The sequence below is a fragment of the Myotis myotis genome, unplaced genomic scaffold (genome assembly GCF_014108235.1).
Source record: "Myotis myotis isolate mMyoMyo1 unplaced genomic scaffold, mMyoMyo1.p scaffold_m19_p_9, whole genome shotgun sequence".
Taxonomy (NCBI): Eukaryota; Metazoa; Chordata; class Mammalia; order Chiroptera; family Vespertilionidae; genus Myotis; species Myotis myotis.
The window spans coordinates 77,931,946-77,952,835 of record NW_023416401.1 but is presented as its reverse complement, the minus strand read 5'-3'; the positions used below and the strand labels follow the sequence as shown (position 1 = coordinate 77,952,835).

The following is a 20,890-nucleotide window of genomic DNA, read 5'->3' as shown; positions in this document are numbered from 1 at the left end:
GGAGAGGCCCGAGGCAAATAAGGTTCAAACACAGAGCATTTTCCCTTTCCCTGGCGGAAACAGATTTCATTATTTGTCTGGAACTATGATTAACAACATCCACCACTGATTGGTCACCTGTTTTGTTCCTTTCACTCTATATATGATCCCTAAGAACCCCAGACACCCAGAGAAGTTGAGTAACTTCTCCAAAGTCCATGGGAAGTATATGGAAGAGCTGGGATTCCAACTTCCCGAAGGGAGAAGGGTGAGGGGCCAAGGGTCTGTACAGTTTGAGTTTGTCCCTCTTTCGAGGAATTTTCCAATAGTATCCACTTACATCTCATTGACAAGAACCTGCCACGGGGCTGATTCTATTCTCAAGGAAATCTGGGAAATGTGATTACTTTGGTCATTATCATTAACACCCCAAAATACTCAGGATATGAAAATGGGAACAGAGGTTACGGTGCCAACTTCCAGTGTCTGACTCACTGGCAAGAAAAAAAAACAAAAAAAACAAATGTGACACGTCAGAAAGAAAACCCCCAGTTGACCACAAACACAACCATGGGTCCATCTGTCAGAGAATTTTATTTGAGGAGCCTACCACCTGACCAACCACATGGGTCCTTCTGGTTATCTTGGACCCAGGGACGTCCCCTCATTACACTTCTGCATCTTCTGGATGGTCCTTCTTGTGTAATTCAGGGAGGGCAGGAGAACAACAGGGTTTCACGGACATTCCAAACCCTATGCAATTCACTTGCTATGTTGCCATGAAGGCAGTTGTTTTAGTTATCTATTGCTGTATCACAGGTTACCTCAAAACTTAGTGGCTTAATGTCCTTCAATAGGCGAGTGAAGAAGTAAACTGTGATACATTCAGATAATGGAATGCTGTTTAACACTAAAAAGAAATGAGCTATCAAGCCATGTTGCACAAATACATATTACAAAGTGAAAGCAGCAAATGGGGGGAGAAAGAGGGAAGTGGAAGAGGGCATAGAGGGATACAATGGCGATGGGAAAAATTAAGTTAAATTTGAAAAAGAGAAGCCAATCTGAAAAGGCTCCATACTACACAATTCCAACTATATGACATTCTGGATAAGGCAAAACTATGGAGATGGTATAGAGATCAGTGGGTGCCAGGAGTTAAGGGTGAGAGGGGGATAAAGGGGCAGAGCACAGAGGATTCTTAGGGTAGTGAAACTACTCTGTATGATACTGTAATGATGGATACATGTCATTATACATTTGTCCAAACCCCTAGAATATACAACTCTAATGTAGACTATAGACTTCGGGTGGTAATGGTGTATCAATGTAAGTTCACCAATCATAACTAATGTACCACTTCGATTGGGGATGTTGATAATGGGGACAGTATGCTTGAATGGGAGCAGGGGTATATGGGAAATCTCTGTACTTTCCTCTCAATTTTGCTGTGAACCTAAAACTGCTCTTTAAAAAATCTATTAAAAAACAATCAGTGGGTAAAAACAATAAGCTTGTATAAATTGGGAGTGGTGCAAGTTTGAAGCTGTAATATCTTTCGTGACCTAGCACTGGAAGTCTCAAACTGTCATTTCCACAAAATCCTGTTGACTACAGAGGTCAGCCCTAGTCAGTGTGGTAGGGGAGCACACAGGGGCATGAATACCAAGAGGCAGGAGTCATTGAGGTCCTTCTTGAGGACTGGCGACTGCAGTGGTTTTCTGATGCATGAACCAATACGTTACACTAAAGATCTGAATAAATAATTTTTCACCCCTGTACACAAAGTGTGATATTTGGAAGTTAAATGAAATTTAGGAATAATACTTACAAAATCAGGCTGGGCCATTTGTACCTCCAAGGGAGATGGAATGGCAGGCTTGCTGATATGCAGATAATGGTAAGACCCAGGAAGAATGCCTCCTAGAGGAAATGGCAAGGTTTCCACATTTTAATTAATTGTTAATAAGGTAGGTAACATGTTAATAAGGTGAGTGAGCTTATATCTGTGCTACAGGACAGATGGAGATGCCTATAATGGTGTATGCTGCTCGAACATTCCCAATGAGGACTGGGGTGGCTGGGATTTACTTAACAAAATCAGTGTGAATGTACCATTATACCCCATAATGTAGCCAACAGTGCTCTGCTCCAAGAAGATATGCTAAGCTCATCCTGTGTATCCTTTGATTTCTCGTAACTCCTGTCACTCTACCTGCCAAAGCCAAACCAAGACCTTTAGAGTCTAAATGTTGCAATGGTTTTCCCCATCATTCCTCCAATATTTAAAAAATATTCTGAAAATGAATGTTATAAGGAAAATCAATAAATTTCTTGTTCAATGTTTTAGAAAATGATCATTATCAAAGTATTAATATTTCTAGTTTGTCCCAGAAGTATGAGCCTAACCTAACTCTGGTCTCTGATACCCATCCCTTCTCTTCCTCTTTCCCCTGGTCTCATTGAGAATGCGAAGCAGAGTGGGACTTCTCTGAGGCCATTTAGATAGGTAGAAAAAGATAAGATCTGGAATATAGGGCTTTTGTCTCTTTAGTCTGATGTCTATTTACTGGCTTAGGGTCCATGGACACCCTAGGGCAGTAGTCGGCAAACCGTGGCTCAGCAAACTGCGGCTTGCGAGCCACATGTGGCTCTTTGGCCCCTTGAGTGTGGCTCTTCCACAAAATACCGACTTCTGCGCATGGTCCACGAAGTTTCAATCGCACTGTACGTGTGCGCCCGCACGTGGTATTTTGTGGAAGAACCACACTCAAGGGGCCAAAGAGCCGCATGTGGCTCACGAGCTGCGGTTTGCCGACCACTGCCCTAGGGGGGGTCTATGGATGGTTTGGATATTAGTCCTTCAACTTTTGGAAGTAAACAAAATTGTGTATGTATATGCATTTTTTTTTCTAGTAGAAGGTCTATAACAGTGATGGCGAACCTTTTGAGCTCAGCGTGTCAGCATTTTGTAAAACCCTAACTTAATTCTGGTGCCATGTCACATATAGAAACTTTTTGATATTTGCAACCACAGTAAAACAAAGACTTATATTTTTGATATTTATTTTATATATTTAAATGCCACTTAACAAAGAAAAATCAACCAAAGAAATGAGTTCGCGTGTCATAGGTTCGCCATCACTGGTCTATAACATTTAAAGACACTATTTCCAAAGGTATCTCTGAACTCTCAAACATAAAGAAATCCTGTGTTACTCATATGATCTCCTTAGAGGTCAACAAGGCTTAACAGATGAACATGATGTTTACAGCCGCAAATGGTTTGGCTTATCCATCCAGATAGCAGCCAAGGCCTGGGATGCTTAGAAGGGTCTCTTTATCTCTGAACTTAAAGTGAGAATGAAAGTTTGGGAAGACGTCAAAGCATTGTACCATTATGACCAGTTGTGAGTAACTTCTGATCATGCTCCAGTCTGCTTAAACACAGCTATTATATTGTCTATAATAAATGCTCAAATTGCAAAGGACCATGATAATAATAATGTTATGTCCATAATAAATGCTTAAAAAATGAGAGTGAGAGCCCTCCTCTGTTTCTGTGCAGAGAGGTCTCCTCACCAAGCCTAAGAGAAAGATGGAGGGCTGCCCTGAGCACTGACCCAGACCAACTGCTGGCTTCATCAGGGGGAAGAAGGTGGCTCACCACACACCTTGGATCTTGGCTGCCTTGTACGTGGGAATGAGTCGGTCAAGATCAGCCGGTGGCTCGGTCACAGGCTCGAGGGTTGGATCAAAGAGACAGAGCATAGCTGCTGCCAGTTGGAAGCCAACTTCTTTGGAACTGAAGTTTCTGTGAGACCAATCCCTTGAGTAATATCTATTGGAGAATTTGGTGAGGGAGCCAGCAGCTCTGATGGCTATGTCATTGGTGTGGAAGTTCGCATCAATCACAAGTCGGCCGTCATAGACAAGACATGCATCATTGAATGCTTTAAATGTTTCATAATCCACGTTCTTCTCACAGAAGCTGAAGAATACCTACCAAGTGAGCAATTACATTGTTACTTAGTTATCACTCTTTACCTTCCCAAGAGTGTGAACAATCAACAGGGGAACACACAAAAAAATCTTCATTATAAACTTTTGAACAATAATAGATACAGAGGCAGAGCTGCCTCAAACAGATTGTTAAACTGCAGCGGGAAGGCCGGGGAGGGTTGGGGGGCAGGAGGTAGGGGGGTAAGAGATCAACCAAAGGACTTGTATGCATGCATATAAGCATAACCAATGGACATAAGACACTGGGGGATAGGGGAGGCTAGGGGACTGTCTAGGGAGGGGGGAAAAAATGGACACATATGTAATACCCTTTGTATTACTTTAAGCAATAAAAAAAAAAAAGAAATTACCAAAGTATTTTCCAAAAGAAAAAAAAAATCTAGGTCTACTAAAAGTTTGTTATAATCAGGTGTGTGTGTGTGTGTGTGTGTGTGTGTGTGTGTGTGAGAGAGAGAGAGAGAGAGAGAGAGAGAGAGAGACTACTGTTTGCTATGAAGAACAAGTTATGATCAACCAATGTCACTCTTTTATTTTTTTTATCACTCAATCTAGATATCCAGTGGAGAGGATGCCAAAAGATGAAATAGCTATCATAAGAGTCAATATTTTTTTCCCACAAAGAGGTTTATAATTCATGGGACACCACTTTCCCCATTCTTCTATATTTTACTAGTTTTATTTATTTATTTACTTGCTTATTTATTGTTAATCCTCACCTGAGGATATTTTTCCATTGATTTTTAGAGAGAGTGGGAAGGAGGGGAAGAAACAGAAAGAAAGACATCCATGTGAGAGAGACATTGATTGGTTGCCTCCCGAATGGGGCTGGGAATTGAGCCTGCAATCCAGATACATGCCCTTGACTGGAATCAAACCCACAATCCTTCAGTCCAAGGGCTGACACTCTATCCACTGAGCCAAACTGGCTAGGGCTCATTCTTCTATATTTAAAATAACTCTCTCAGCCCCCTTCCATTTTCCTCTTCTTATTCATGTGTCTGACATTTAGGTCTCTCTAGGTTCCTTCTTACAGTCACCTCATCTAATCTTGAGTTGTCAAATTGCCCCATCATTCCCGGCCTTTTAAATCCCTAAAGCCTGACCTGCAAGATGCCCCAGAGAAGATGAGAGCTCCATCAGCCTCAGCATCTAGCATGTCTGGGCTCCTCCCTTATTACTTTCTGCCCTGATATGGCACACAGTCATTGAATAAATATTTATGGAGTACCTGCCAAGGGTCACAAAGCCCTCCACATTCTCCTTAGAAGTGATCTGTATGTCCCCCCCAATTTCAATGCTTTCTCATGCTCATATGAACATCTTCTTCTAAGCTGATGTTGAACATCATTAAAACAGTGCAAGTTAGTTGTTTTTAAGCCCTTTATTGTTGTTGAAGCAGTTGAGATAAGTTTAATAATTTTATTTTTACCTAAATATAGTTTGCCACCTTATTTTAAACATGCTAAAAACAAAAACATGATATGGAGCCTCATAATACTGATGGCGGCCTCCCTGCTTCCTTCACAAGCTTGCTTTACCCACCTTACTTGCCTCGTTCTGTATAAAAATGAGCTGTTCTAGACCAAAGGTAACCCTCTTTCACATCGCTTCCCTACACCCATGATTGGTACATGAATGATTTTTAATCCTGTGGTAGAGATTAGTCATGCATAACTATGTAAATTTAAATCTAAATTAATTAAAAGTAAACAAACTTTAAAATCCAGACCTACAGTTGTACTGAGGCAGGATAGTAAGAAGCTAGGGAAATTCCTAGGCAAGTGGAATAGGGAAACTGAGACAAGATAATTAAACAAGGCCAAACAAATTGAACAACTTACCACTAGCTAGTGAATTAAAAGACCTTATCTTCCCTAAATCAGGGACGGAGGAAATCAGGGGAACAAATAACAAAATCCTGATTGGAACCAGACAGGCCCAAGATAAGAGTAAAACAGTAAAGTAAACCAAATAATAATCCCAAACTCTCCTCTACACTCATTCTCATGCATCAGCATATTAAAAACTCACCTGGAGAGCTGATGAATATTTTACGGAAATCCTCCCTTGCAAAAGAAACATAAAAACCCTCAGGACAAAAACTCAGTGTGGTTTTGCTCTAGAGCAGTGGTTCTCAACCTTCCTAATGCCGCGACCCTTTAATACAGTTCCTCATGTTGTGGTGACCCCCAACCATAAAATTATTTTCGTTGCTACTTCATAACTGTAATTTTGCTACTGTTATGAATCGTAATGTAAATATCTGATATGCAGGATGTATTTTCATTGTTACAAATTGAACATAATTAAAGCATAGTGATTAACCACAAAAACAACATGTAATTATATATGTGTTTTCCGATGGTCTTAGGCGACCCCTGTGAAAGGGTCGTTCGACCCTCAAAGGGGTCGCGGCCCCCAGGTTGAGAACCGCTGCTCTAGAGCATGAAAATTTTATTTCCCCCTAACTCTCAGGGTCCCCATGAGACTTGCAACCAGGGGAGCAGTGAGCAATGGCAACTCATGCTGGGCTTACCCCTGATCCTGTCTCCAAGGCCCCCTTTTTCTCTGACTTTCCTTTCCTTCCCAGTGACCTAATGGCAGCCCCACCTTGGCTCACTTCTTTCCTATAAATTCCTAGAGAGCCAAAGAAGAGCACCACCTAAGCTCTCTCTAGTTGTTTCTTTTACCCTAAATCAGTGATGGCGAACCTATGACACACGTGTCAGAGGTGACACGTGAACTCAATTTTTTTGGTTGATTTTTCTTTTTGTTAAATGGCATTTAAATATATAAAATAAATATCAAAAATATACATCTTTGTTTTACTATGGTTGCAAATATCAAAAAATTTCTATATGTGACACGGCACCAGAGTCAAGTTAGGGTTTTTCAAAATGCTGACACGCCGAGCTCAAAAGGTTCACCATCACTGCCCTAAATCCTTCCTTTATTTCACTGTCCCCAGCTTTAATAAATGTACTTTCAAAATCACCTGGAATCGTACTGTGAAATCTTTCCTACATGAAGTCAAGAACTCACACACTGCACTGAGGTAGACCCAGTCTGGGCCCGGAGCCTCATTGGGTAACAGTAGTAGCTTATTTCAAACTAGAGGCCTTGTGCACAAAATACATGCATAGGGGGGCAGGAGGGGTCCCCTCAGTCCGTCCTGCACCTTCGGGGGATGTCTGACTGCCTCAGGGGATGGGGAACAGGCCTAAACTGGTAGTCGGACATACTTCTCGCAATCTGGGACGCTGCATACACCAGTGACCATACTTTCAGAAAGGTGAAAGGCATCTTGCTGTTGTATGGGCAGCTACATTTTTTTGCCCTGATTATAAGAAGTAGTACATAACATGATCCTTCTGAGGCAGTAGTACCATTTTCTCCATCTTATGGGTGGAAAAACTGAAGCAGAGAGAAGCTAAATAATTGGTTTCGTCACACAGTTATAAGTGTCAGAATCAGGGCTGACCACAAAATGGGTAAGCCAGAGTCCATGCATGTTTTTTTTAAAAAATATATTTTATTGATTTTTTACAGAGAGGAAGGGAGAGGGATAGAGAGTTAGAAACATCGATGTGAGAGAAACATCGATCAGCTGCCTCCTGCACACCCCCCACCTGGGGATGTGCCTGCAACCAAGGTATATGCTCTTGACCGGAATCGAACCTGGGACCCTTCAGTCCGCAAGCCGACGCTCTATCCACTGAGCCAAACCGGTCAGGGCAAGTCCATGCATGTTATCGTTGCATCATCCTGTTTTTTCAGTGTTAGAGTAGCCTTGCCAGGTTTTAATTTTTAAATCTAAGAGACTGTTCCCAATATATAGGGTAGGGTCCATAGGCCTGGCCAGCGATCAGGGCCGATCTGTGGAGCAACTGGTGGGCAGGGCAATTGGGGGCCCCCCCCACTGGCACCCACCTTGGCTGGTGGCCTGGCACCGCCCCCTCACTGGCCCCGCCCCCAATCGCCGATGCCAGTTGCCTCACCCTGGTGGTCAGTGCGCATCATAGCAACTGGTCATTCTGCCGATCGTCCCACTGTTGGGTTGATGTGCATATTAGGGTTTTATTATATAGGATGCTAAAAAGCTACAGCTGTCTAGTTGCTGCCATATTGGACAACACAAATACTGACCATTTCCATCATCAAAGAAAGCTCTATTGGACAGTAACAGACTCAGGTCCATCATCTCAGTAAAGCCTTTTATTCTCACTCAGGGAGCCAAAAGGATCTTTCTCCTTTTCTCTGTGTCTGTTTATTCAGCTATTTAACCCTATCCCAGTTACTCCCATCTCAGGCAGCTTATTTCTTTTGAATCTCTAAAATTCTTCCTGTTTTATAACTCTTACTCAGTGACCAAAGGAAAATATTTTTCTCTGAGTCTGTCTCTGATTCTGTCTCCTCACTCCTCTTTTTTATTTCTTCTTATACTCTTTTCCCATCTATATAAAAATAGATTTCCCATTCATAAAAAATATAGAAGTGGCCCTGACTAGTTTGGCTCAGTGGATAGAGCGTCAGCCTGAGGACTGAAGAGTCCTAGGTGCAATTCCAGTCAAGGGCATGTACCTTGGTTGCAGACACATCCCCAGTAGGGGGTGTGCAGGAGGCAGCTGATTGATGTTTCTCTCTCATCGATGTTTCTAACTTTCTATCCCTCTCCCTTCCTCTCTGTAAAAAATCAATAAAATATATTAAAAAAAATATAGAAGTGTAGCTGGGGTTTCAGTGTGGGAGCACACTGACCATGAGGGAGCAGCTCCTGCATTGAGCATCTGCCCCCTGGTGGTCAGTGTGCCTCATAGTGACTGGTCGTTCCGCCATTCGGTTGATTTGCATATTAGCCTTTTATTATATAGGATGGTGTATTGCATTGACTGATTTTTAGATGTTAAATCAACCTTCCCTTTTTGCAAAAACTTAAGCCTTAAACAGAATTCCTCTAATGAATAGCCTATTTATAAGAAAAGCTATTTGCCTAAATTTAGGTCATGGGAAAATGTAGCTAGAATTAAGATAGAGTCAGAGAGAGCAAGCATTTCACTCTGTTACATGAACACTACTTTTGCTATACTCACGAGTTTTGGTATATTTAGTTTTTGTTTTAATTCATCTCAAAGAATTTTCTAATTTCCCCTTTTTATTTCTTTTTTCAACTCACTGTTCTTTAGAATTATATTAATTTCTATATCTTTGTGGATGTCCCAATTATCCTTTTTTATTATCAAAATAAATTGTATTATCTTCAGAAAAAAGTATAGAAAGCCACTTGATTTGAATTACAATTATATATAAAAAACAACAGCATCGCCAAAACCGGTTTGGCTCAGTGGATAGAGCATCGGCCTGTGGACTGGAAGGTCCCAGGTTCGATTCCGGTCAAGGGCATGTATCTGGGTTGCGGGCACATCCCCAGTGGGAGATGTGCAGGAGGCAGCTGATCATTGTTTCTCTCTCATCGATGTTTCTAACTTTCTATCTCTCTCCCTTCCTCTCTGTGAAAAATCAATAAAATATATTAAAAAAACCCAAAAAACAAAAAAACAAAACAGCATCAACCTCTTGAGCCCCCAAAAATGCTCAAAGTCTCCTCACTATCTCCACAAAAGTTCTTCTACCTAAACAATTCTTTTCCTAATTAAACCTACTTTTTGTTAAATAGCATATTCAATCTACTAATTCTTGTTTTCCTGAGTTTTTAAAAATTACTAGTATTGCAATGGTATTACTTTACACTGTTTTGGTGAAGGCATTCATAATTTGTCTGCCTTTGAAGTTTCATGAGTTTGTGGACTAGATGCAAAAGCAAATCTAACACTGTTCATGGGAACATGTGCTTGAAGTTACAGCTCTCTCAAATACAATTCATGTGCTCCTGCAATGCCAACTGAATACTGCATATTGGATAAAGCATGAAGTAAAAACATCTGGCCACACTGATTTTGTTCCAAATAAGTATTTAACACTACTTATATGTATAACTCAGATTAGGAAGAGCAAAACTCCCTGGTTAGCAAATCAAGAGTCACCAATCTGATAAACCTCACTCAACATGCATTCTGACAAACACTTCTTTTTAACAAAATGTACCTCAATTTAAACTAAAATACAAATAGTTCACTCCTTTCTCCCACCTCCACTCCCTGCCTCTTGCAACCACCAATCTGTTCTCTGTATCTATAAGATTGCTGTATTTTTCAAGATTCTACATTTAAGAGAGATCATACTGTATTTGTCTTTCTCTATCTGACTTACTTCATTTAGCATAATGCTCTCAAGTTCCATTCATGTTGTCCTAAATGGCAAGATTTCATTCTTTTTATGGCTGAATAATATTCCATTTTGTGTGTGTATCACGATTTATTTATCATTCATCCACTGAGGTTGTTTCTATGTCTTGGCTACTGCAAATAATCTACACTAATAAAAGAAAGATGCTAACTGACTGTACCTTCACTACGCCCATCAGCCAATCAGAAGAGTATGCAAATTAACCCAACAAAGATGGCCGTTAATTTTGCATACTGCAGGTGGGGCGGGACAGTGCAATCCACCACCCGCCCGCCGCCATCCGGGCCTCCCATGTGCAACCCGGGGCGGCGGGGCGGGGCAGCGCAATTGGCCGCTCGCCCCGCCGCCATCCGGGCCTGCCATCTGCGACCCAGCGCAGGATCCGGGCCTGCCATCTGCCACCCGTGGAGCAGGCCTAAGCCAGCAGGTGGTTATCTCCTGAGGGGTCCCAGACTGTGAGAGGGCACAGGTCGGGCTGAGGGATACCCCCCACTCGCCCCCCCCCGCCCCGCCCACCAGTGCACAAATTTTTGTGCACCGGGCCTCTAGTGCTATAATAAATGTGGGGATGCATATATCTTTTCAAATTAGTGTTTTCATTTTCTTTAGACAAATACCCAGAACTGAAATTGCTGGATCATAGGGTAGGTCTATTTTTAATTTTTAGAGGAGCCTCCATACAGTTTTCCATGGTGGCTGCTCCAATTTACATTCCCACCAACAGTGCACAAAAGTCCCTTTCTCCATATCCTCACCAAAACTTTTTATTTCTTGTCTTTTTTATAATAATCATTCTAATAAGTGTGAAGTGATATCCCATTGTGATTTTGATTTGCATTTCCCTGATTAGTGATATTGAGCATCTCTTCATGTGCCTGTTGGCCACCTATATGACTTCTTTGGAAAAATGCCTTTTCAGATATTCTGCCTATTTTTAAATTGAATTGCTTGGAAGTTTTTTGCTATTGAGTTATATGAGTTCTTTATGTTCTTTGGATATTAGCTCATCAGACATATGATATGCAGTTATTTTCTTCCATTGAGTGGGTTGCTATTTCATTTTTTTATGGTTTCCTTTGCTATACAGAAGCTTTTTAGTTTGCTGTAATCCCACTTGTTTATTTTTGCTTTTGTTTTTGGTGTCAGATTCAAAAAATGATTGCCAAGACCTAAGCTAAGGTCTGGCCAGCATGTCTCAGTGGTTGAGCGTTGACCTATGAGCCAGTAGTTAACCGTTCGATTCCCAGTCAGAGCGTATGCCTGGGTTGTGGGCTCATTTCCCAGTGCGGGGCATGCAGGAGGTAGCCAATTAATGATTCTCTTTCATCATTGATGTTTCTATCTCTCTTTCCTTCTCCCTTCCTCTCAGAAATAAAAAAAAAAATTTTTTTAAAAGACCTAAGCTAAGGAAATTATCACCTTTGTTTTCTTTTAGTAGTTTTATAATTTCATGTCTTACATTTAAGTTTTTAATCCATTTTGAGTTAATTTTTGTGTATGGTGTAAGACAGTGGTCCCAGTTCATTCTTTCGCACATGGCCATCCAATTTTCCCAGTGCCATTTATTGAAGAGACTATACTTTCCCACTATATATATTTGGCTTCTTTGTCATAAGTGAATTGGTTACCCATGTATAGGCTTATTTCTGGGCTCTCTATTCTGATCTATGTGTCCATGTTTATGCAAATACCATACTGTTTTAATTACTATAGCTTTGTAATATAGTTTGAAATCAGGGAATGGGATGCTTTCATCTTTCTTCTTCCTTCTCAAGATTGCTTTGGCTATTCAGTGTCTTTTATGGATCTATACAAGTTTTAGTATTGTTTGTTCTATTTCTGTGAAAAATACCATTGAAATTTTGACAGAGATTGCATTTAATCTGTATACTGCTTTTTGTAGCATGGACATTTTGACAATATTAAATAATTCAATCCATGAGCATGAAATAGCTTTCCATTTATTTGTGTCTTACTCAATTTTTTTTCATGAATGTCTTATAGTTTTCAATATACAGGTCTTTCACCTCCTTGGTTAAATTTATTCGTAGTTATTTTATTCTTTTTGATACAATCTTAACTGGGGTTGTTCTAATTTCTCTTTGTGATAGTTTGTTATTAGTGTAAAGAAATGAAACAAATTTTTGTGTATTGATTTTGTATCCTGCAACTTTACTGAATTTGTTTATTAGTTCTAATAGTTTTTTAGATAGAGTCTATAGGGTTGTCTAGACATAACATCATGTCATCTGCAAACAGTGATATTTTACTTCTTCCTTTCCAATTTGGAAACCTTTTTTTCTCTCTTTCTTGCCTAATTGTACTGGCGAGGACTTCCAAAACCATGCTGAGTAAACGTGGCGAGAATGGACATCCTTATCTTGTTCCTGATCTTACAGGAAAAGCTCTAAGATTTTCACCATCGAGTATGCTGTTAGTTGTGGGCAGAAAAACACTTTTTTGTGCAAGGCCTCAAGATTATCTTGGTGAAAAGGATAAACATGGAGTTTATAATCTAATTGAAGAGATGGATGCCAAGGAAATCATCTCAAAGATAATCAGAGAATTTCAGACTGGAATGAATACTGTGTAGAAAGGAAGGTATTACCAGTTGAATAAAAATGGTAATCTCCTGAACTGGCAGCTCTGAGGCTACAGGTTGCACGTTGAGCTGTTACACTCCTCCCCCCAACCCCCCCAAAGGCACTCTATATATCTCCTATGTCTCTATTCCATGGAGAAAGACTCACTATTGGTATTTCCAGAATCTTAAGAGGTTAACAGCAGCATAGACTTAAGGGCCCTGCTGACCTGGGTTGGTATCCCTGCACACTGCCTACTTGGAACCATGATGTTCTCACCTGTAAACTGGGATGCTTGCCTTTACAGAGCTGTTGTGAGGCGGTGACAGAATGCACTGCAAGCATTCAGCCCTGTGCCTGGGACATGGCAAGCTCTCAATGTTGGCACTAAATCATTGACATTCCTTCCATGAAGAGGCAAGGTCTAATTCCCTCCCCTTGAGTATACTAAGTAAGGGTCAGCCTTAGTGAGGCGTCTAGTGACTACAATGCAGGTGCAGTGATGCCACTTGGCTTCCGAGGTTGGGGCAGGAAAGGTGATTCATATTCATTCATTCATTCTCTCTCTCTCTCTCTCTCTCTCTCTCTCTCTCTCTCTCTCTCTCTCATTGCTCTTAGAACCAAGTCACCATAGTAAGAGGAAGTCCAGTCACATGAAGTGGCCATCGATAAATGCTCTGGTCAAAATTGCAATTTAAGTTTATCTAGCATCAACAGCCAGACATGGGTGAACATAACCTCCTAGATGATTCCAGCCTCACCCATAGTCTGACTTCAACCACATGAGAGACCTCCAGTGAGAACTGCCCAGCTGAGCCCCCAGGACCACTAAATTTGTTACTCAGGAATAGATAAACTGAACAATTAGAAAACAAACCCCCAAATCGTGACTGTAAATTCACCATCCACCATCTTTCAGACCTCAAATCCGGAGGCAGCGAGCGAGGGAGGTTCCCTGGACCGACTTACAGAGCACGGAAGTTTGAAAGGCTTGGTGGACGTGGTGAAGCTGGCGCTGTGAATAGGGTCTGGGTCTTGGCCATCATTCCACTGAGCCAGAAGCGCATCCAGGTGGGTGGTGACCCCAGCTGCTTGCATTGCCTGTTCCACTGCGCTTTCCACCAAATAGTTGTTGATGCAGGTGATGTTAGAAGTGGGCGGGGGCTGCACCAGGTGGATGTTGGGGCCCTTCACGCCGAGGTGTAAGAGCATTTCTATTGTCGTGTAAGTGTCCAGTGTATTTCCATAGACAATGACATTCCCTAGAACAGGGGGGAAATGCTAAGATATACAGTTAAAAAACACACAACCTTATTAGTCAAATGCTAATAACGCCGAATTGCTCCCTGCAACCCTCTCCATTTTCAGCTGCTGGAAGCCAGTGGTGTTACCTAGCAACAGCGACCAAGATAATTTAGTAAAGAATTGGCACAAAACATCCCACAAAGTAGTCAAGTACTTTTAACTCAGAAGTAGGACATTCATTTATGTTCCTATGATTTGAAAGTTGAAATTATGCTAAATGAAACTGTCTAGAATACAACCTTTTATCTTGTTTTGTTCCCTCTTTGTCACTTATTAAGGGGAAAATTACTAAAGTTTTCAATATATACAAGTTCTTCCTAAGATGAAAAGGACAATGGTAAAAAAAAAATTCATGTACATGATGGTATGAATATTTTAATATTTAAATGTTGAAACTTGATCTCGAAGAATTTTTTTTTTGAGAACTAAAGACTAAAAGATTCTGATTTTCAATGGATGATTTTTATAAAGATTCAAATTCTGATTTTTAGAATTTACTGTGCCAAGACCCAGCAAAAGCAACCGAAGGATATTGTTTTGGTAAGTGAAAAGAAAATCATTATAATAGATTTCCCTTGTGTAAGAACATTGTGATGGTAACAGTTTAATACTATTTATATCTTCTTAAAAATACTACAAAAGCAATTTTATATGCTAATCTACTAATCTCATCAGTTGTAAGATCAAAGATATTATTAAATGAGTGAAGTATATTTATGCTATTTACATGCTATTTTTGACATTGAATTGGCATTTTTTTACCTTTTCACAAAGAAACTGCTGTAGACTTACAGTTTTCAGGCAAGCTGTAACAATTTACCGCAAATGATAGATACATTGAATCAACACCCCCTCCTTTACAAAACAATATGAAAAAGGAATTTATGAAGCAAAATAAATGTCAAGTATATTTATTTAATTATGAAAAAAATCTATTTCAATCCAAAATTGAAATAAAGGTGTAATGGCTTGTCTAATTTGCTTAGAAAAGAAGGAACTAGAATAACTTTCGGATTACTTCTCTGAGGATACCAGCGTTTAGGAAGTTCTCCCAGACTTTCTGTTGTTCAAATTTAGAACAGCAAGAGGGCACTGAAGCCAGGGGCAGGGTCCTTCCTTCTTGCCTTCTCTAGGAGGCTCCAACTTTGTGGCTAGTCCCTCTTCCATTCCCTCTTCTAATGCAACATTCACCGGTGAGCTGCGTTTTCCTTGGATGAAAGTGCCAATGTTTTGCTGAAATTACGGAGGCTCCCACCTGCTGTGAAACATGAATCCTGGTGTCTGGCACAATAAAGAGCCATCCTGCCAAAAAAGCCAAAACTTGAACCTCAAACTGTCAAATATTTGAGGTCTTATGTCCTTTTAAAATATGCATGCCAAAACAATGTTCATTTTCAGTGAAACCAATTTAAGTGTTTGGGCTCTAAATAACTCGGAGTTTAATATTTTCCCAATCTCCTTCATGTTACCTTTTAGTAACTATACTGTGAGATGAGCTTTTTCATTATAGACTCATGGAAGCCCAGGCAATGCATTGTTGCTGGGTTTTGGAAAGCTGTACTGTCTGCCCATAGACTGTAGGCAGCTGGAGAGGATGATACTTTTCAATTCAAAAGGTAATACATTTTATAAAACCTCTAATGTTTGAGTTAGATGTATATTTATAGCCTAACTTCTAAATATTTTGTCTTCCTTTAAGTTTGATTTAAAACAACCTCCCACTCCAAATATGAGACTTTGATGATCATAACAGTCAGCTATTATCACAATAATGCTGCATAACAAACTATCCCCAGAACTCAATGTCAAATAACAGCCAGCTGTTGTAGGTTGGCTCACACATCTGTGGGCTGGCTGATGTCAGCTGATCTGGCTCCAAGTTGTGGCTGGGGTCAGGTGTGCACCATGTCTTTCACCCTCAAAGGACAGACAGATACTTGAGGCACATTCTGTTTATGGAGAAATGCAGGAGTCCAAGAGGGCAAGTGCAACTGCTCAAGCACTTTTCAAGCCTTCCCTTACATTATAGCCTCTAACATTCTTTTTATCAAAGTGAATCACATGGCCATGCCCATGGTCAAGGAGGCCGTGGTGGTGGGGGCTGAGGCAGAGGCGTTTAGGGGCAATGAGGCAGGCAGGCGAGTGGTTAGGGGTGATCAGGCAGGCAGGCGAGTGGTTAGGGATGATCAGGCAGGCAGAAAAGCAGTTAGGGGTGATCAGGCAGGCAGGTGACTGGTTAGGGGTGATCAGGCAGACAAGAGAGTGGTTAGGGGTGATGAGGCAGGCAGGCGAGTAGTTAGGGGCAATGAGACAGGCAGGCGAGTGGTTAGGAGCAATAAGGCAGGCAGGCAGATGAGCAGTTAGGAGCCAGCGGTCCTACATTGCGAGAGGGATGTCCTACTGTCTGTTTAGGCCCGGTTCTTCAAGGGTCAGGATGGGCCTAAACCGGCAGTCGGACATCCCCCAAGGGGTCCCAGATTGCGAGAGGGTGCAGGCCGGGCTGAGGGACCCCCCTCTCCCTGTGCACGAATTTCTTGCACCGGGACTCTAGTCTATATATATAAAAGCCTAAGTGACTATTACTACCAGACGACCAGACAACTGGACAACCAGCAGTAGCTATGATGCGCAATGACCACCAGGGTGCAGATGCTCAATGCAAGAGCTGCCCCTTGGTGGTCAGTGTGCTCCCACAGCCAACCTCCCGCAGCTGGCCAACCTCCCGTGGTCCTTCCCCTTGGTTGGGTGGCCCCAGTGGGCCCCAATTGGGATTGGGTGAGACAGCCGTGATCAGCCCCAATCGCCAGCCAGGCCGAGGGACCCCACCTGTGCATGAATTCATTCACCGGGCCTCTAGTATGCATATAAATTCCTCTGTTCATCTCTCCCCACCCCTGCCTTCCCTCTGAGATTCGTCAATCTGAATAACATTGTTATTATTAACTCAGATGCACATAAGTAATTTTTCATAAGCCAACAGTGAAAATATAAGCATGGGGAGAATTCATAGAATAACCAAAATCTAGTAGACAAAGATTTTGATTATTCTTTTTTTTGCATTTTGGGACCAATAAACCTAGGCATAGAAATATGATTACTTCTATTTATTGGAGTAATTTTACTAGTATGGATGGGGTTGACTTAGCATTTTCTTTAAAAAACTTAAAAAAAAAAAATCCTCACCAGTGGATATTTGCAGGAACTTTACTCACATAATTAGGATATATATACTACACTATATATGTATAGGATATATACTACATTATATATATACTAGAGGCCCAGTGCACAAAAATTTGTGCAATCAGGGGGTCCCTCAGCCCGGCCTGTGCCCTCTCGCAGTCTGGGACCCCTCGGGGTATGTCCACCAGCTGGCTTAGGCCCGCTCCCCAGGGAATTGGGCCTAAGCTGGCAGTCAGACATCTCTCTGGCATCCCTCGGGGATGTCCACTTGCCAGTGGGGAGCAGGCCTAAACTGCAGTCGGACATGCTTAGCACTGCTGAGGAGGCAGGAGAGGCTCCCACCACCACCGCTGTGCTGGTAGCCATCAGCCTCGCTTGTAGCTGAACAGAGCTCCCCCTGTGGGAGTGCACTGACCACCAGGGGGCAGCTCCTGCATTGAGCGTCTGCCCCCTAGTGGTCAGTGTATGTCATAGTAACCAGTCATTCCCAGTCATTCTGCTGTTAGGGTCAATTTGCATATTACCCTTTTATTATATAGGATAGAGGCCTGGTGCATGGGTGGGGGCCGGCTGGTTTGTCCTGAAGGGTTTCCCGGATCAGGGTGGGGGTCCCGCTGGGGTGCCTGGACAGCCTGGGTGAGGGGCTGATGGCTGTTTGCAGGCTGGTCAAGCCCCCCAGTGAGGACCCTTATTCCATGGGGGTGTGGCCAGCCTGGGTGAGGGGCTGAGGGCTGTTTGCAGGCTGGCCACAGCCCCTTCAGGGTGGGGGTCCCCACTGGGGTGCCTGGCCAGTCTAGGTGAGGAGCTGATGGTTGTTTGCAGGCTGGTCAAGCCGCCCAATGGGGACCCTCACCCCATGGGAGTGTGGCCAGCCTGGGTGAGGGGCTGAGGGCCGTTTTCAGGCTGGTCACACCCACAGGCTAGAAGCAGGTATCTGGGATTTATTTAACTTGTATAATTGAAACTTTGTTGTCTTGGTCCTGCTCGAAGCCTGGGTTGCCCCTGGCAACCTATGTACCCATGCCAGCTGGAAGCAGGTATCTGGGATTTATTATCTTCTATGATTGAAACTTCTTAGCCTTGAGCGGAGCTCAGGGCCAGCAGGGCAGGCGGGAAGATTGGCTTCCTCCATCACGAGGGGCAACGCAAGCCTCCTGCTCGCTCCAGTTCCATGGCCGCCGCCATCTTTGTGATGGAGTTAATCTGCATATTACTCTTTTATTAGATAAGATTCTTTAGAAGTTTTATGCATATATGGAAGAAATAGAGGGGGAAAGCTGAGGATTTCCCCTGAATGTGAGTTTTATGCTAAAAAATCTGGTCACTGTCCTTTTTGCCGCTCAGTTTATTTAATGGCTAAGAAACCAGTTTTGCATTTGATCTGATAGGTGACAGAGATAAAAAGGGTGGGCTGCCCTACTTTGAAATAGCAAATGATAACTGATGATTAGAATACTCTTGGTGAATTTTCAATAAAGGATAATGGAATATAACTCTAGCAGTTTTGTGAAAGGCCAATCTTTGTTCCTCCTTTTAGGGAATAAATTATGCATCACTAAGATTTCAGCTCTGAAACAGGAAGCAGAGGGCAAGGGAGGCACCAATAAAAAGATGACTGCGTGAAAGCTCCTCAGATTGAAGTTGGCAAGAAGGAGCGCTGGGTCAGTCCCTCCCTGCTGACCTGCGGCAGCCTTTGAGAAGGAATGTGCAAGGATGCTTCCAAGAGAAAAGAGGGGCTTCCATGTCAACAGCCCAGCTGGGGGAAAGACAGGGAAGGTAATGATTCGTATCACAATATTAGGAAAAGCACTACGGCTTGCTATTTAAAATGTCGGCATAAAGGTAAAGGTGACCTTTTTGCTTTCTGATACATACTCTTTGAAGGTATAAATAATACACTAGCAACTCTATGACTGTGACCACCAGAATAAGGCAATCACACTTTAACATTTCCACTGTCATAATGCACCCCAGATTTAGGAGACAAGTTGTCTTAATTGGGGGGTGGAGAGAGGAGGGAGGGGATGTCAGTTTTATTACCCTGGTTCTCAGAGGAGGTAAGTAACAGTTTCAGGAGCTCAAAGCTCACTACTATTGAAAGCTAACGTGGCTTTACAGAAATAAAATGCTAAAGTGATCTCCCTATTAAGTTAAAAAAATAAAATATAGTGTTAATATTTTTAGTCACAGATTTGCCCTAACAGTAATAGAACAACCTTTTAAACTAATTATTTTCAGTAGATGCTAAAAAGGTATTTTATTCTTTTGAAATGACTGCTTTAATTTTAACCAGCTGGAGAATAGGCTTTGCTGCCATTGCATCATCCATGCTCAATACTCTAATGGAAGAGGATTCTCCAAGAAAACCATGACTTGAAAAGAAGAAAAGGGGAGGATGTCGCAATCTAGTAGTATGGCCATGGAGCCACATCTCAACAGTTTAAGAATAGCCCTGGCTCGGTAGCTCAGTTAGAGCCTCTGTCCCAACATACCAAGGTTGTGGTTTTGGTCCTCGGTCAGGACACATATAAGAAGAAATGAATGTGTTAATAAGTGGAATAACAAATTGATGTTTCTCTCTGTCTCTCTCTGTGTTTGTCTCTCTCCCCCCGCCTCTTCTCTTTTTCCAAAAAATAAATAAATAAAAAAGTTATTCAAGATTTATGCACACTGATATATTTATGAATTTTTCTTCACAGTTATTACATTTTTAAGGCTAGATAGAAGGCCTTTTTCCACTTCAAAAGAGACATAGAGTTATTATATATAACCTCATTCATCCTCAGAACAGGCCTGTGAGGTAAGTTTTCTTATGTTCTCAAGAAAGCATTGAGAGGTTAAGTAACCAGTTAAGGGTCACACAGCAAGAAGATGGTTCAGCAGGTCTCAGACCTGCCAAGTCTGATTTCAGAACTGGTGCTGACACCACTATACTATATTAGCAGATGGATATGTAATATATTCTAATATACATTACATATATAAGAATTCATGTATGTATATAGTTGGTATTTTATCTGTATAACTAACTTTAGCAAATAACTAGATAATGAAAGAATTTTAAATAGATATTATAGAATATTCATAAATTGTGAAATAAACACTCACTTAAAAACATATCATGGTCTGGTCAAGATGGTGATGTAGGTAAATGAGGAACTTACATCTCCCCACAACCATATCAAAATTACAACTAAACAATAAAACAAGCATCATTCAGCACCACCTGAAATTTACCTGAATGCAAGTCCTACAACTAGGAATTTAAAGAAGAAGCCACATCAAGACTGGTAGGAGGGGCAGAGACGTAGAACAGGCTGGTCCTACACTCATGTGTGGTGGATAAAAATTGGGAAGGATATCTTGGCTGTGATGGTCCCCCCTCACCAAGGAATGAGGGGGTCCCAGCCCCGCAACTGGCCCCCAAGCCCAGGTTCTAGTGCTAGGAAGAGAAATTCTCATAACTTCTGGCTGTAAAAACCACTGGGGATGTGGCTAAAATGGGAGGACTGCTG

At 41.8% G+C, this 20,890-nt stretch overlaps 1 protein-coding gene across 1 annotated transcript in view; it reads right to left on the bottom strand.

Annotated features, from left to right (window-relative positions):
* CFAP61 (cilia and flagella associated protein 61) overlaps positions 1-20,890 on the bottom strand; it is a 247,115-nt gene that overhangs the window by 57,016 nt on the left and 169,209 nt on the right. The window contains exons 22-24 of the mRNA XM_036320969.1: positions 13,857-14,149; positions 3,654-3,981; positions 1,811-1,902 (exon numbers count right to left, since the gene is read on the bottom strand). Of these exons, the coding sequence (XP_036176862.1) occupies positions 1,811-1,902; positions 3,654-3,981; positions 13,857-14,149 (713 nt within the window). The remainder of the gene's footprint in view (positions 1-1,810; positions 1,903-3,653; positions 3,982-13,856; positions 14,150-20,890) is intronic.